Genomic DNA, 13,077 nt, shown 5'->3' with positions numbered 1-13,077 from the left:
GTAATTCTCTTTCTTTTCCTTTCAAAGAAACGTATATTTTTGTTTAAATACGATATATTTATCTCGCAACAACAAAGACTAATCACTCGAATTTTGTGAGACTGAAATGAATGGCAAACTCTTTAAAAGTTTAACGTTGTAGCATTTCATAATCGGGTGTCCTAAATTTTGATTGAAGTGGAAGAGACGTGTGTTATCTTATTTAAACATTATTTTTTATAAAACTTATTTAAGCACTACTCTTCGGTAAAGAAAAATAAGCATGCCATTGCTTGTAATTCGTTTTCTTTTAAATATTTTCCCTCCTAATTGTTTTGATTGAGAAATTGATGAATTTTCCCTCCTAATTTTATCTCGTAGTCTAGCCCTAAACTTGACTATGTACATAATGATATTAGATTTTTTGATCAGTAATTCTCTTTCTTTTCCTTTCAAAGAAACGTATATTTTTGTTTAAATACGATATATTTATCTCGCAACAACAAAGACTAATCACTCGAATTTTGTGAGACTGAAATGAATGGCAAACTCTTTAAAAGTTTAACGTTGTAGCATTTCATAATCGGGTGTCCTAAATTTTGATTGAAGTGGAAGAGACGTGTGTTATCTTATTTAAACATTATTTTTTATAAAACTTATTTAAGCACTACTCTTCGGTAAAGAAAAATAAGCATGCCATTGCTTGTAATTCGTTTTCTTTTAAATATTTTCCCTCCTAATTGTTTTGATTGAGAAATTGATGAATTTTCCCTCCTAATTTTTTTTTTATCAAGTAGTCTATTGGCTAGAGAAATTCATTTTAAAGGTGAATAAGTGGGGTGTTTGGGGTTCGAACCCCGACTCCTGTATAAAATATGCATTATCCCTTACCAAGTGAGCTAAGCTCACGAGGACTTCCCTCCTAATTGTTATTATTCAGTGAAGCAACATTGTTACTTAATTTAAAAAAACACGATAAACAAAAAATAAAATGTACGATCCTTAAAAAAATGTACGGGCCACCATAACACGCTAATAACTAAATGAGTGAATTTTAAATGAAAATTTTACCTCATACCTCCTCAATTGTACCTCTACCACAATTTGATGTTAACTCAATTTTTTCCCTAACAAACATTTCCCTATAACACCATTAAATTTTTGGTTTTGACCCTTCCTAGAAATTTCATCAATTGAATATGATGAATCATATGTTAATCCCAGATTTTTCGAAATTCAAATTTCTCATCAAGAGTTACAGCATTTTCATTTCAATTTTTTTTATGCATACACAAATTCAACTATGAAGGCCGTCATACCAGAAGATGACTTAGTTTCATTTTTTTTATTATTAAAACTTTCTGATCTTTGGATAAATATGATCATAAAAATCATATATGAAAGCACTATATCATGCAAAAAAAAAAAAAAAATAGGCTTAAATCCACTTTTTACCCCCTAAGTTTGCAAAAGTTGCAATTTTGGCCCCCTATTAAAAAAAAAGGCAAACATGACCCCCATGTTTAGCCCCATTTGCAAAACACCAATTTTGACTTGGTCAATCCTATGTGTCACGCCAGCTGTGTATTTTCTGAATTAACAAAAAAATGAAAAGCCACACGTGTATTTATAAAATTAAAATATAATAATGATGAAATAAAATAAATGGAAAAGGAAAAGGAAAAAATGGGACGGCACGTGTTTTCTCCTTTTCTCTCTCTCAACCATCTCCCTAACCTCCATCAATATTGCAGCAATCCTAAACTACCACAACCCCCATTCCTCAACCACCAACTCCTTTTCCTTCATTCTCTCTACCAACTCAACACCCACTACCTCATCTAACCTCAGTTCTACGTCTTCTTTGTCAACAATCTTTAATGTTGAATTTTATGAGTTGTTGAAGCTCATTTTGATTTTCCTAAATTATGTTTTAGGGTTTTCAATTTCAAAATTGGACCATTTCTTTTTTGGGTTTCTGATTTTCACTTCAAGCAAGAGTGCAATTGATGAGTAAGTGAATGTTGTGAATAGGTTCAAGTTTCGTTTGCAAGAGTGGAATTGATGAATGTTGGAGATGAATTCGTGTTTCTGGGTTTTGATTAAAGTAGGAGATGAATTGATAAATGTTGAAGATGATTTGATGAAGGCTGGAGCCATGTGAATAAGAAACTCACCACAAATTCATGTGAAGGGATTAATGAAAATCGAGCATGTTGCCGCCATCTCTGTGGGTCTCGAATTCGTGTGTTTTTTTGGGGAGGGAGGTGGCGGACTACAGCAGAATGGTGGCAAAGTGAGGAGGGGTTGGTGGTTTCTAATTTGTTTGGGAGAGAGGTCGGGTGTAACGCCCTATTTGATTATTTAATTATTTTGATGAGTTTAGAGTCTATTAAAATGAATTATATGATTTATGTGATTTATATGTGATTATGTGATGTATGTTATTTTATTTGAGAGGTCTTATTTTATTATTTAATAGAATAAGATTTGAAAATAGAATAAGATTTGAAAATAAAATAAATATTGAGATGAGGGGTTGTTCTGAGATTTTAGAGAGTTTTGTGGGAAAAAGATGAAATAAGATAAAATAGATGGAAAGAGATAAATAGGAGAAAATAGGTTAGAATTATTTTCACGTACGTTCAGTTTTGGAGAAAAGGGAGAAAAGTCAAGAGGAGAAGAGAACCAAGAGAGAAGCTGCGATTTTGATTTATAAGGTTAGGGTGAGACTAACATTCAATTTTCTTAAGCCTTATAATTCTGATGATTAGATTTAACAAGTTGTAGGTTTAATTTGAGAATTGAAAATTAGGGTTAAGAGTGAGAATTGAGGATTAGATGATGAAAAATTGTAGAATTGATGTAGAAAGTGTTTACAGACCTTAGATAATCCATAGGGGTGATGTTTAGAATCAATTTTAAGCTTTAAACCATGAGATTAGGTGGATTTTCATAAAAATTTCCATTCTGCCCGACTATTTCCATTCTGCCCGACTTAGATAATCCATTCGTAACGGGATGGGATATTTGTTGCTATTTTCTATTGCTTACGTATTACTTATGAATTTTCATGAATAAGTTGTTGGTTTGAATTTATGAGATGTTTACGATGAGGCCTTCGTTCCAAAGACTATTTTGAATGTTGAATTAAATTCCACTGCGAAGTATGAATTATTATGTTATTGAATTTTGAAGGATAATTAGTTAATTATTCTATTTTTGATTTTAAGAAAAGAAGTGTAACATTCCGTTTGTGATGATTACTCTGATTTTTTTAAATGAAATTTTTATGTTGGGAAATCGGGGTGTTACATGGGGTGGTGCGTGTTTCACTCATGTGCCCTTCATTCTTTCTATTATTTTTGATTTACTTAATTCCATTAATAAATATGTTTCACTCACCTTTTTTTTTTTTTTGGTTTTTTTAATTAATTATACGCGTGGAATTAAAAAAAAATACAAAATAAAAATAAATACACAGGTGGCGTGCCACATACGGTTGACTGAGTCAAGATTGATGTTTTGCAAAAGGGGGTAGACATGAGGGGTCACTTTTACCATTTTTTTAATAGGGGGCTAAAATTGCAATCTACAAGAAAAGTTGCATTTTGTCACGAAATAATGCCAGGAGCTGATGCTCCTGGCAAATTTGCCAGGAGTAACGCCAGGGAAGCCCCTGGTAAATTGCAATTACAAACTGAACCATTTGCTAGGAGCAAACCCCTTAACCCCTGGCAAATTTTCGGTGGGTCCTTGGTATCGTTAGTGAAAATACAAGATGGTCCTTGGTTTTAAAAACAAAACAAGGGTATTTTAGACATTTCTACTCAAACCCCATAAAGATTCATTTTTGAGTAAATAGTCAATTTTCCCTTTGAAATTGTAAGTTTCATCAATTACCCCCCTGAAATTAACAAAATTTCAATTACCCCCCTGAAATTTCACAACGTTAGTCAATTTACCCCCTTCGTCAAATTTTTCTGTTAGTGAACATGACGTTTTGCAAATACCCACTAAAGTTTTGCTCTTATGTGCAAAATGCCCCCAAACTTAAAAATTTATATTATTTTTTTCTTAAAAACAAACAATTAATAGTTAAATATTAAAGCTAACTATTAATTTTGGAGTTTGGTAAAACTACATACATATATACATCAAAATAGGAAAAAATGTGTATTTTTAAAGTGACAATAATGGTTATTTCTAATAGACAAATTATTATTTTTAGAGGTTTATAAACAAATTAATAATCAGATTTAAATTTATATTTTCTCCTTCACCATCTTAGTCTTTTAACTCCTCCAACTTCTTCAACAATTTGCTCAAACCATTTAAACTACACAACCCCCAATATTAATCCACAAATCATTCCATTATTGTCACTTTAAAAAATACATATTTTCCCCCATTTTGGAGCATATTTTTATGTATATATGCATGTAGTTTTCCCAAATTGTTTGTTTTTAAGAAAAAAATAATATAAATTTTTAAGTTTGAGGGGCATTTTGCACATAAGTGCAAAACTTCAGGGGGTATTTGTAAAACGTCATGTTCACTAACAGAAAAATTTGACAGAGGGGGTAAATTACTAACGTTGTGAAATTTCAGGAGGGTAATTGAAATTTTGTTAATTTCAGAGAAGTAATTGATGAAACTTACAATTTCGGGGAGAAATTAACTATTTACTCATTCATTTTTCCTCTTCCTTCCTTCATTCTTCTATGCGCCGTTCATTCCTCTTCCTTCCTTCATTCTTCTACGCACGCAGGAAACGGCCGGCGCGGTGCTCTCATCTTCTCAATTTCTGAAAAACACGTCTTCCTTCCTTCCTTCACACTGGTAACCGCCGCCGCCGTTCTTCATCAGGTTTGTAAATTCTTGATCTCATGTTTTCTCTCTTCTATAAATCTTTCTTTAATACGTACAATGAGAAACGCGACGACGAAACCAAATTGGAACGGCGTGGAGAACAAAAACAGGTAGTATTACCAAACAGGATTGAGATTCACATTGAGGGTGAGATTGAAATTGGGGTTTTAGGGTTTGATTCATCCCTGTTTATATTTGTTGAGATTTCTTATTGAAATTGTGTAATTGCTGAATACAAGTTCTGTTGTTGTTGCAGCTGTAATACTGCTGAATACAAGTTCTGCTGCTTATTGAACTTTTGAAATTGTGTAATTGCTAGTTCTGTTGTGTAATTACTGAATACTTTTGAAAGATATTGAAGAAAAAAACTATGGATGAGATCAGTAGTTTCATTACAACCACATATAAAAGAATGTTATACTAAATCATGCTATAGTTTCATATTTGGCACAAAGAGATAGTTTTATACTTGTTGAAATGAGTTATCATGCATGTACTTGTCAACCATTTTTACTCAAAAAAATAGGACATTTCTTCATGGAATGAAGTTGTTAACTTGGGGTAAATCATTCTTACTTCCTACAATTGTATGTACATGACTTTGTTATCTCTTTCTTTCCTTTTGGTTATGAACCTTCTTACTTACTATTGTTGTTAATCACCTTATAGTTTTTTTTTATTATTGTTGTTAATCACTCTTTTTATTTCCTTCCTTTTTACCTGTTATTTATTTACTATGATTTTTGTTTGTGGCAGGGGAGTTTAATTTGTTTATGAATGAAGATGCCTCAAAATTTGTTTGTGTCTGGATTTCAATTGCAACTTCAATTGTATCCTTGAGACTTAAACTCTTAATTAAATAGCACTTGAGATGACTTATTTAGTTGAGAACTAAACCAAAATTTGATTCTTATCATATGGAAGAAGTAGAAGTATTTCTCTTTTCTATAAGGATGGTGCAGATATGTTTCTCATTACTACTTCTGCCGTTTTCATAACATGCTGTTTGAAAAATAAATCTTTGGATGTATGGTTTATGTAATTACAAGGTTGATCAAATGGTGTTTATGGTGATGATATCTGTTGCATTCATGCTATAAAGTATGGAGCTGAACAATGCATTCAACTTTTATAAGTTGTTTTCTAATTCATTTATTCAAATTGCACTGTGAATGTATTTTTTTGCTTATAAGACCTGTGCTAATTTGACTCATATTGCATTTACCTATGCTATGATAATTGCAGCCTGTGTGGTCGTTTTTTGTTCTTCTTCTAGAAGCCGTGTTCGCCGTGTTCTCAATCGCTCAAGAAACCACCGCCGCCGTTCATCAGGTTTGTTACTTCTTAAAATTTTTAAAGTCTGTTTGATATAGTGACCTTCGCATAACTAGCATTCATTTTAATATTGAGTGTCAGTACTGCATATGTTTTAGAATTAATTTTGTATGAGTATCATTTTAGTTAAAAGTTTGGTTTATGTTCACTACTGCGTCATCTGAATTAAATGTTTGTGGCACCTCACATTCTTAAGGTTCTGATCTATGAGTGAGTGTTATAACTAGTTTTGAACTAAGTTAAGTTTCTCCTGTTTATTTTAATATATAATCCTGCCATATGGATATGTGTGGTGTGTGTGGAAGTAATATAGTTTTTCTGTTTTTTATGAGGTAGATTAGAAGAAGATATGCATGATAATTTGGATCAGTATTATGTCATCCATTCATGAGATTATATCTGCCATTTGTTGGTTTTGATTCAGATTTGTTTTTGAGCATTAGAGTCTGTTATTTTCTTGGTGCTTAAAGAAATGTGCTAGAGTTGATGTATGAGCGATGAGCTAATTGTTGTGCATTTTATGAAGTGTCAAAGGAAATTTAAGAGATTGTAATTACTCTTCATTGTGAAGATTGAAGATTGTAATTAATCTTCATTACGATGAGCTAAGAGTTTGAATTAAATGTATTTTGATTTATCTAATTTTGAACTATGTTTATAGGAACTTGGATCAACTTGAGGTGTTATCGAAGAAATAGAAGAAGCTTAATCAAAGACTATAAGAGTCAAGGCGTCTTCACAATCCATTGCTGCAACTAGGTTATCTGATTCTGTTTTTCAATTTTAATTATTTATAGAAGTATTGTATGATTCTGTTTTTAGCTATCAATAACTTTTGGTGCTGAGTCTGGTGATGGAGTACCATTGAATTAGTTGATCATTTTGATTATTGAAATTCATTCTTTACTCACTAGCTTGATTTAATTCTCTTTATTTCATTTTGGCTATGTTTTGAAAATTAGGACAGAATTGTAGTATAAGCTTATAACACAATTTTTGATTGAAGATTCTGACTTTTCTTTATCTCCAAGTTGAATTCCACTAAATTCTTGAGATAGATTGGTTGATGTTACTGTCAAATAAAATTTTCTACTATATTTTGTTATGGGAGCAGAATTGGAGCTAGAACTTAGTCCCCAATTATTTTTGTGATTAAAAAATGAATACTTAGATAATATTATTATTTACCTAAACAAAAAAAAGATAATGTTTTTTAAAATTATTTTAATTATTAAATTTTAATATTTTGATTTTTTAAACAAATAAAAAACATTTTTTTTAAAAAAATCGTACACAATTTGCCAGGGGTTAACCCCTCGCAATGTCCCTGACATGTTTTGAAAATGATTGATGTGATGCTGACACAGTCTGCAAAGCCTGCAATCTTGCAGAAACAATTTGCCAGGGGTTGAGCCAGGGCCTTTGCCAGGAGCGCATTTGCCAGGAGCTAAACCCCTGGCAGGGTCATTTGCGATGAGCAAATTTGCTGGTGATTCTGCTCCTGGCAAACGTCCAGTTGCCAAGGCTTTTAGCATTTTGCCAGGGCTTCTGCCCCTGGCAAAATGCAACATTTCTTGTAGTTGTAGAACTTTCTTTTGATTTTTGGTTGTTTTCAGATTTGATGTACTACACACTTTATCTATAAAAATAGAATCTCATGTAATTTCTTGTGTTACTGGTTATTGGGTTATGTATTTTTGTTGGATTGTCTGTTGCTATTACATGATGCTATTGCTTTGTTGCATATAGTCTAATTTGGCATAGCTAGTAAATAGTTGTTGATTCTTGAATTGTGGCTAGTAAATAGTGAATAATAATGGTTGATATCATGGCTTCATTCATAGGGTAGTGGTGATTATAGTTGTTTTGGTCTTACCCGTGTATTTTTTTGTGATACTGATTATTTTTGTTGGATTACCTTTGTGACTGGCTATACTGACAGGTTGTTACTGCTTTGTTGCACCCAGTCCAATTTTTCATGATTTCATAATTGATTCTTGAATTGTGACTAATAATAACTGTTGATATCATGGCATCATTCATGCAATAGTGGTTGTTAGATTTGTTTTGGTCTTACATGTAATGAGCATTATTCAGAAAATAATTTTCCTATTGTTTTGCAGTTGACAGGCAGCACTAAGCCATCATATGCAGCTCAAAAGTGGGCAAGTTTGGCTCTGACCTTTCAGGTGCTTTGTTTTGCCTTTGTTCTGTACTGTATGGCAGTTTCAATTTTTCATCAAATTTGCTTATTGTAAAATTGCTTTTGTACTACAGTTCTAGGCCTGCTGGTAGTGATGTTATTGGAATTGATTTGGGTACTACAATTCATGTGTTCCTTTAATGGAGGGAAAGGTAAGGCTCTATTTCTCCTGATTACTTTTGGACATGTTTTGGTGCATGGTTTTTGCCTGGACTAATGTTTATGCCCTTTTCAGAATCCTAAAGTTATTGAGAATTCTGAAGGAGCTCGGACAACACCATCAGCTCGGACAAAACATTCTGAATTGCCACATCAATTAATATTTTTTAATTAACGTGGGTCAAACATGGCAATTCAGAATGTTTTGATTGGTTGTTTATGCAAAACAGTTTTGGAATGTCGACCCACCACAATTAAACTCTTTTATTATTTTGAAGGAATTTCTCAAAGAAAGAAAAATAGGAAAAAAATGAGAATATAAAAAAAAAACAAATGTGAAACTTTAATTTAGATAAGGGGTTTTAGGTAATTTTGTGTAATTAATTAAAAATGTTAATTTATGTTAGAGAGGCTACCTTCTAAAGTCTTGGTCATACTAAAAGGGTTATTGGAACAACAACAAAATCAGTGAAAAATAAATCTCATTCAGATGAAATGGTGTTTGCTTGGAAAATGGGGGATGAAGAAGAACATCCAATTCTCATTCCCTCCATGCGTAGAAATTGGGTATAGAAGCTTACGTTCAGATGCAGCATTAGAAGCCATAGCTAAAGCTTCAGAAGACAAAGTTCCCAACGTAGTTCTCTACAATTACCCTTCATTTTCTGGAGCTTTCTCTTCTCTCTTTGCTCACCTCTTCCACACTCGTCACGATCTCCCTTCCCTTTCTTTACCTTTCTCTTCTGTCCCTTCCCTCGCTTTCAGGTTCGTTTCTTCATTCTTCAACCCACTAATTTTTTTTTCTTCTTTTTTCTAATTTATGTGCTTAACTTGATTCTGTAGTTGAAAAATTGAAATGGGTGAAAAGGGTCATTGTAAAGTTTCTGTTTTTAATATTATAACAGAAATTTACATATTTGTTATAATATAGGGTTGAAGATTTGTGCATTGAAAGCCTTCAGACATGCTATTTGCTTGACTTTCTTCCTCCAAAGGAATTCATTTTCAAACTTTCCCATCAATCAAATTGCAAGTAGGTTTATTGCACTGTGTTATATATGTATTTTTAATTCCATTTCTCATGTGATTTTGATTAATTATAATTGATGTAATTATTTTGTATGTATCTAGGATTATTGGGTTTGATCATCGAAAATCGGTGCTTTCACAGATTCCTTCTACAAATGAGTGTCCTGAGAATATTATGATTAATCTTAACCATGAAAAGAGTAGTTCAAGAGCTGTTTATGAGTACTTTACCGACAAACACGAAGACATTCAAACTTCTAATGTAAGAATTTAAATTTGTTTATGCGCTTTAGTTCTTTTGCATCTCATGCAACAATGGCTGAGGTAGAAAGATGCTTGGATTTTTTTGAAGGGTGTGGTTCCAAGTTTGGTGGACTCAAAAGATAAAGGGCGAGTGGAGCTTATTCTTAAGTATATTGAGGATGCTGATCTTCGCCATTGGAGCTTGCCTGACATTAAACCCTTTAACATTGGACTGAGTGAATGGCGGTCGAGGTTTAGCTGCATTTCTAACCCATACATGTTTAAGCAGGTATGACTGATTATCCTTGGGTGTTGTTTAAGCAGGTATTTAATTTAAGTTGACACAAATACAATGGATTTAAGTAATAAATTTGTGTATATATACGATTTCTTCTCCTCAAAAGGATGTAATTTACTTAAGCCAAGTCAAATAGATTAATGTGTTCGAGCTACTTAGAACTATGCATCCTCCTGAGATTGTAGACATGTCTTATGACCTTTGACTGTTGATCTGTCATCTGTTTGTTTCCTGCTTAGGAAGAGAATAAACAACTTCATAAGTTGGTTGGTTATTTGAAGTGCCATGACTAATACAAACTCAGAACCTTTCTATTACACTGTCATAAAGAAGTACTGTGACATTTCAGGCTATAGCAACCATCTATTTTGTTGCTAACTTGCTTGTATGTGCTTACTGTAACATTCCAAAAAGCAAAAACATCTGTATTTATTACTCTTTATTTATCTCTGTTTATTATGTATATTCGCTAAATATTGCCTATCCTTTGAAAAATCTGTATTGCAGTTGCTGGAATTGAGTGTTGAAGAGTTAATTGCTAAAGGAAATTCATCTCTTTTAGCTCGCCAGAATGCTGCAAGTAAATTGCTGGATAAGGTTTTCAGGGTTCGGCTGGGTAGAGGATTTTATGGAGAGTGTCTGGTAATAATTCAGGATATAATCACCTTAGTTTCTATTGTTCTTAACATGCTCTAATTTTGTATTTAGTGCATGTTTGTGTAGTCAAACTTTCACTACAAATCAGTGACATTTTAACCAAATAATAATAAATAAAATCCGAATTTGTACCAAGAATTTTCTCTGCTGCTTGCTGCTTTTTTTAGAGCTTAATGCATAACTAATTTTTGCCAGTTAGATTGTAATAATTGAATATGACAGAATCATGCACTGGCAATGTGGTCCCCCATTTTTTTGTTGAAATTTTTAATCACTTTTTGTTACCATGGTTACTATGCAGGGAGTTCGGGCAGATGGGAACTCTAACTTAAGTGATGAAATTGGCATGCTTCTCAGTGTAAAAAGTGCTGCTATTGGTCTGAGGTGAGGTAATTTGTTTTGAAGATTTACTAAATTTTTGTTTGTATTATCATCTTGTTAGAAGAAGAGTGGGTTTTCAAGAGGTTGACGTTGTCTGAGTTGTATTATTATCTTGTTAGAAGAAGAGTGGGTTTTCAAGAGGTTGACGTTGTCTGAGACAGTAATAAAAATTCAATTCAAATTTGACTATATAACTTGAGCAACCTTTTCATTAGCATGGTGATTGGAATAGTCACTCATTACACTAATTTTGTCTTCAGAAGAACAAAAAACTTGCAATCATTCAGTACTAATCGCTTGTCAGCATTTGGGCTTGAAATTCAGTGACATATATACGTGGAAACTATTATATCGATAAAAAGCATTTGGATCTCGATTATGGTTTGTTAATTCTAAATATTTGTTGATTCTTCCTCTGAGTATCCTCTTTTGATTCTGGTTCTTAGGGATTAAGTGAAGAATCAAAATATTTTCCTAACAACTTTTAGGCATGATTGCATGCCAACTCTTATTGTGGATTTTAATTTGGTTAAAGAATTGTCAAATTCTATAATGTGATCAACTGGGCATTTTCATCAATGACAGGCCCATAGGAGCTGTGATATTCATGCAACGGAATAATCTCAAAATGTGCTTGCGAAGCTCTGATAATGCTACTGATACTTCTGAAGTTGCTAAGGTGCGTGCGGTTTAGTTCCACTTTTTTTTTTTGTCTTACCTATTTGATATTTTTAATACTTGAATACACATTAATGTGTTTCTGCATTGCCAACTTGAAGGCATATGGCGGAGGAGGTTCTGCAAGTTCAAGCTCCTTCATAATAAGGATGGATGAGTATAACCAATGGCTTTCAGCTAATTCATTATGATGGTTTCCGGGTTTGAATATCTCGTCTTGCCTTTAGGAATGATAATATGATGGTTTGTGGTACTTGATGTAATATCAAATTTTGAGGCAAAAAAGGGATCTATTGAGGCAGAGACAGAGTGTGCGGTGTCTGTAGAACACTTATATTCCTCATCTGATATGGAGAATGACAGTAGCGTTATCCATAGACTGCTGTCTTGATCATTGATGTTGCACACGATAAGAGTTGAGAAGGTAGAGCATGAGCAAGAACAAAGCATTCATCTTGGGGGTAAACAGGCTATTGTTTAGAAGGTTGATTTCAAGGACAAAGATGTCGAAGTAGATGAAATTGAAATAACATTCCTAGCGTCTATTTTCTGATTAGTTTTAACTGTTGAAGCTCTAATACCACCGCTGCAATTGTGTTTTTTACCATCAGTTATTGGATCTTCTTCCACCAGTGTTCTTTTTTATTACATATTTTGACATTTTGGTATTCGATTATTAGCTTCAGTGATTTCTATCCTTTTTTTGTTGAAAGGCAGTGACTTCTATCCTTGTTATCTTCACTTCTTATACTTGCATCCTTAATTCATATGTACTTTTTTTTTAAAGAATTTTTCATATATACTTATTATTTTTAGTTTCAAGGGTGGAATGTTTTCACCATCTACAAAATTGAATTTCACCCCTGGATTGGTGGGTGGTTGATTTGATGCTCTCGTTGATACAAATTCCCTAAACAAGTCCTTCAAATATTACTAGAGTTTCTGGCACCCTGGAGCATTCACAATGACAGTTCTTTAACAGAGACTCATTAAATGGACCCTATGTTACACATTATTTATTTATAATATTTTAATAAAAGTACTTATCAAGGACTCAATGGTTCCAATGGGAGTACACTAATAAGGACTCCAATGAAAAATACTTAAATAGGCTCCGATGGGAGTACACTAATAATTTATTTATTAAATTATAAATTACCTCATAATATTTAATTATAATCCTTAACAAAAATTAAATTATAAAATATTTATTTGAAAATTAACATTATAAATTTTACATACC

General features: G+C 32.6%; 1 protein-coding gene across 4 annotated transcripts; it reads left to right on the top strand.

The window, feature by feature from the left end:
* The first annotated feature begins 4,684 nt into the window (after positions 1–4,684).
* Positions 4,685–12,546, top strand: LOC25483501 (uncharacterized). 4 transcript variants are annotated; one of them, XM_024776854.2, is made up of 14 exons: positions 4,685–4,848; positions 5,608–5,952; positions 6,097–6,183; positions 6,848–6,945; positions 8,310–8,375; positions 8,464–8,541; positions 8,956–9,313; positions 9,480–9,581; positions 9,680–9,839; positions 9,930–10,109; positions 10,626–10,760; positions 11,077–11,159; positions 11,742–11,835; positions 11,936–12,546. In XM_024776854.2, the coding sequence occupies exons 7-14, from the start codon at positions 9,039–9,041 to the stop codon at positions 12,023–12,025; spliced, it is 1,119 nt and encodes a 372-aa protein (XP_024632622.2). In that variant the 5' UTR covers positions 4,685–4,848; positions 5,608–5,952; positions 6,097–6,183; positions 6,848–6,945; positions 8,310–8,375; positions 8,464–8,541; positions 8,956–9,038; the 3' UTR covers positions 12,026–12,546. The 4 variants fall into 4 exon arrangements, 3 of the variants coding, with proteins under 3 accessions (XP_024632622.2, XP_013467651.2, XP_039682645.1); XR_003009548.2 differs by lacking the exon at positions 5,608–5,952 and having other exon boundaries at positions 11,077–11,164; positions 11,936–11,984; XM_013612197.3 differs by lacking the exon at positions 5,608–5,952.
* Positions 12,547–13,077: the final 531 nt, after the last annotated feature.

The sequence above is a fragment of the Medicago truncatula genome, chromosome 1 (genome assembly GCF_003473485.1).
Source record: "Medicago truncatula cultivar Jemalong A17 chromosome 1, MtrunA17r5.0-ANR, whole genome shotgun sequence".
Lineage (NCBI taxonomy): Eukaryota > Viridiplantae > Streptophyta > Magnoliopsida > Fabales > Fabaceae > Medicago > Medicago truncatula.
Note: the sequence above shows the minus strand (reverse complement) of the source record. Positions and strands in the feature narration are given on the sequence as shown.

What these genes read in the sequence shown, in the direction of transcription:
- LOC25483501 (XM_013612197.3), top strand. Translation starts at nt 9,039, where the DNA reads ATGAAATGGTGTTTGCTTGGAAAATGGGGGATGAAGAAGAACATCCAA. An exon ending in TCCCATCAATCAAATTGCAA is followed by an intron (nt 9,582 to 9,679) that starts GTAGGTTTATTG and finishes GTATGTATCTAG; the next exon opens with GATTATTGGGTTTGATCATC. An exon ending in AAGACATTCAAACTTCTAAT is followed by an intron (nt 9,840 to 9,929) that starts GTAAGAATTTAA and finishes ATTTTTTTGAAG; the next exon opens with GGTGTGGTTCCAAGTTTGGT.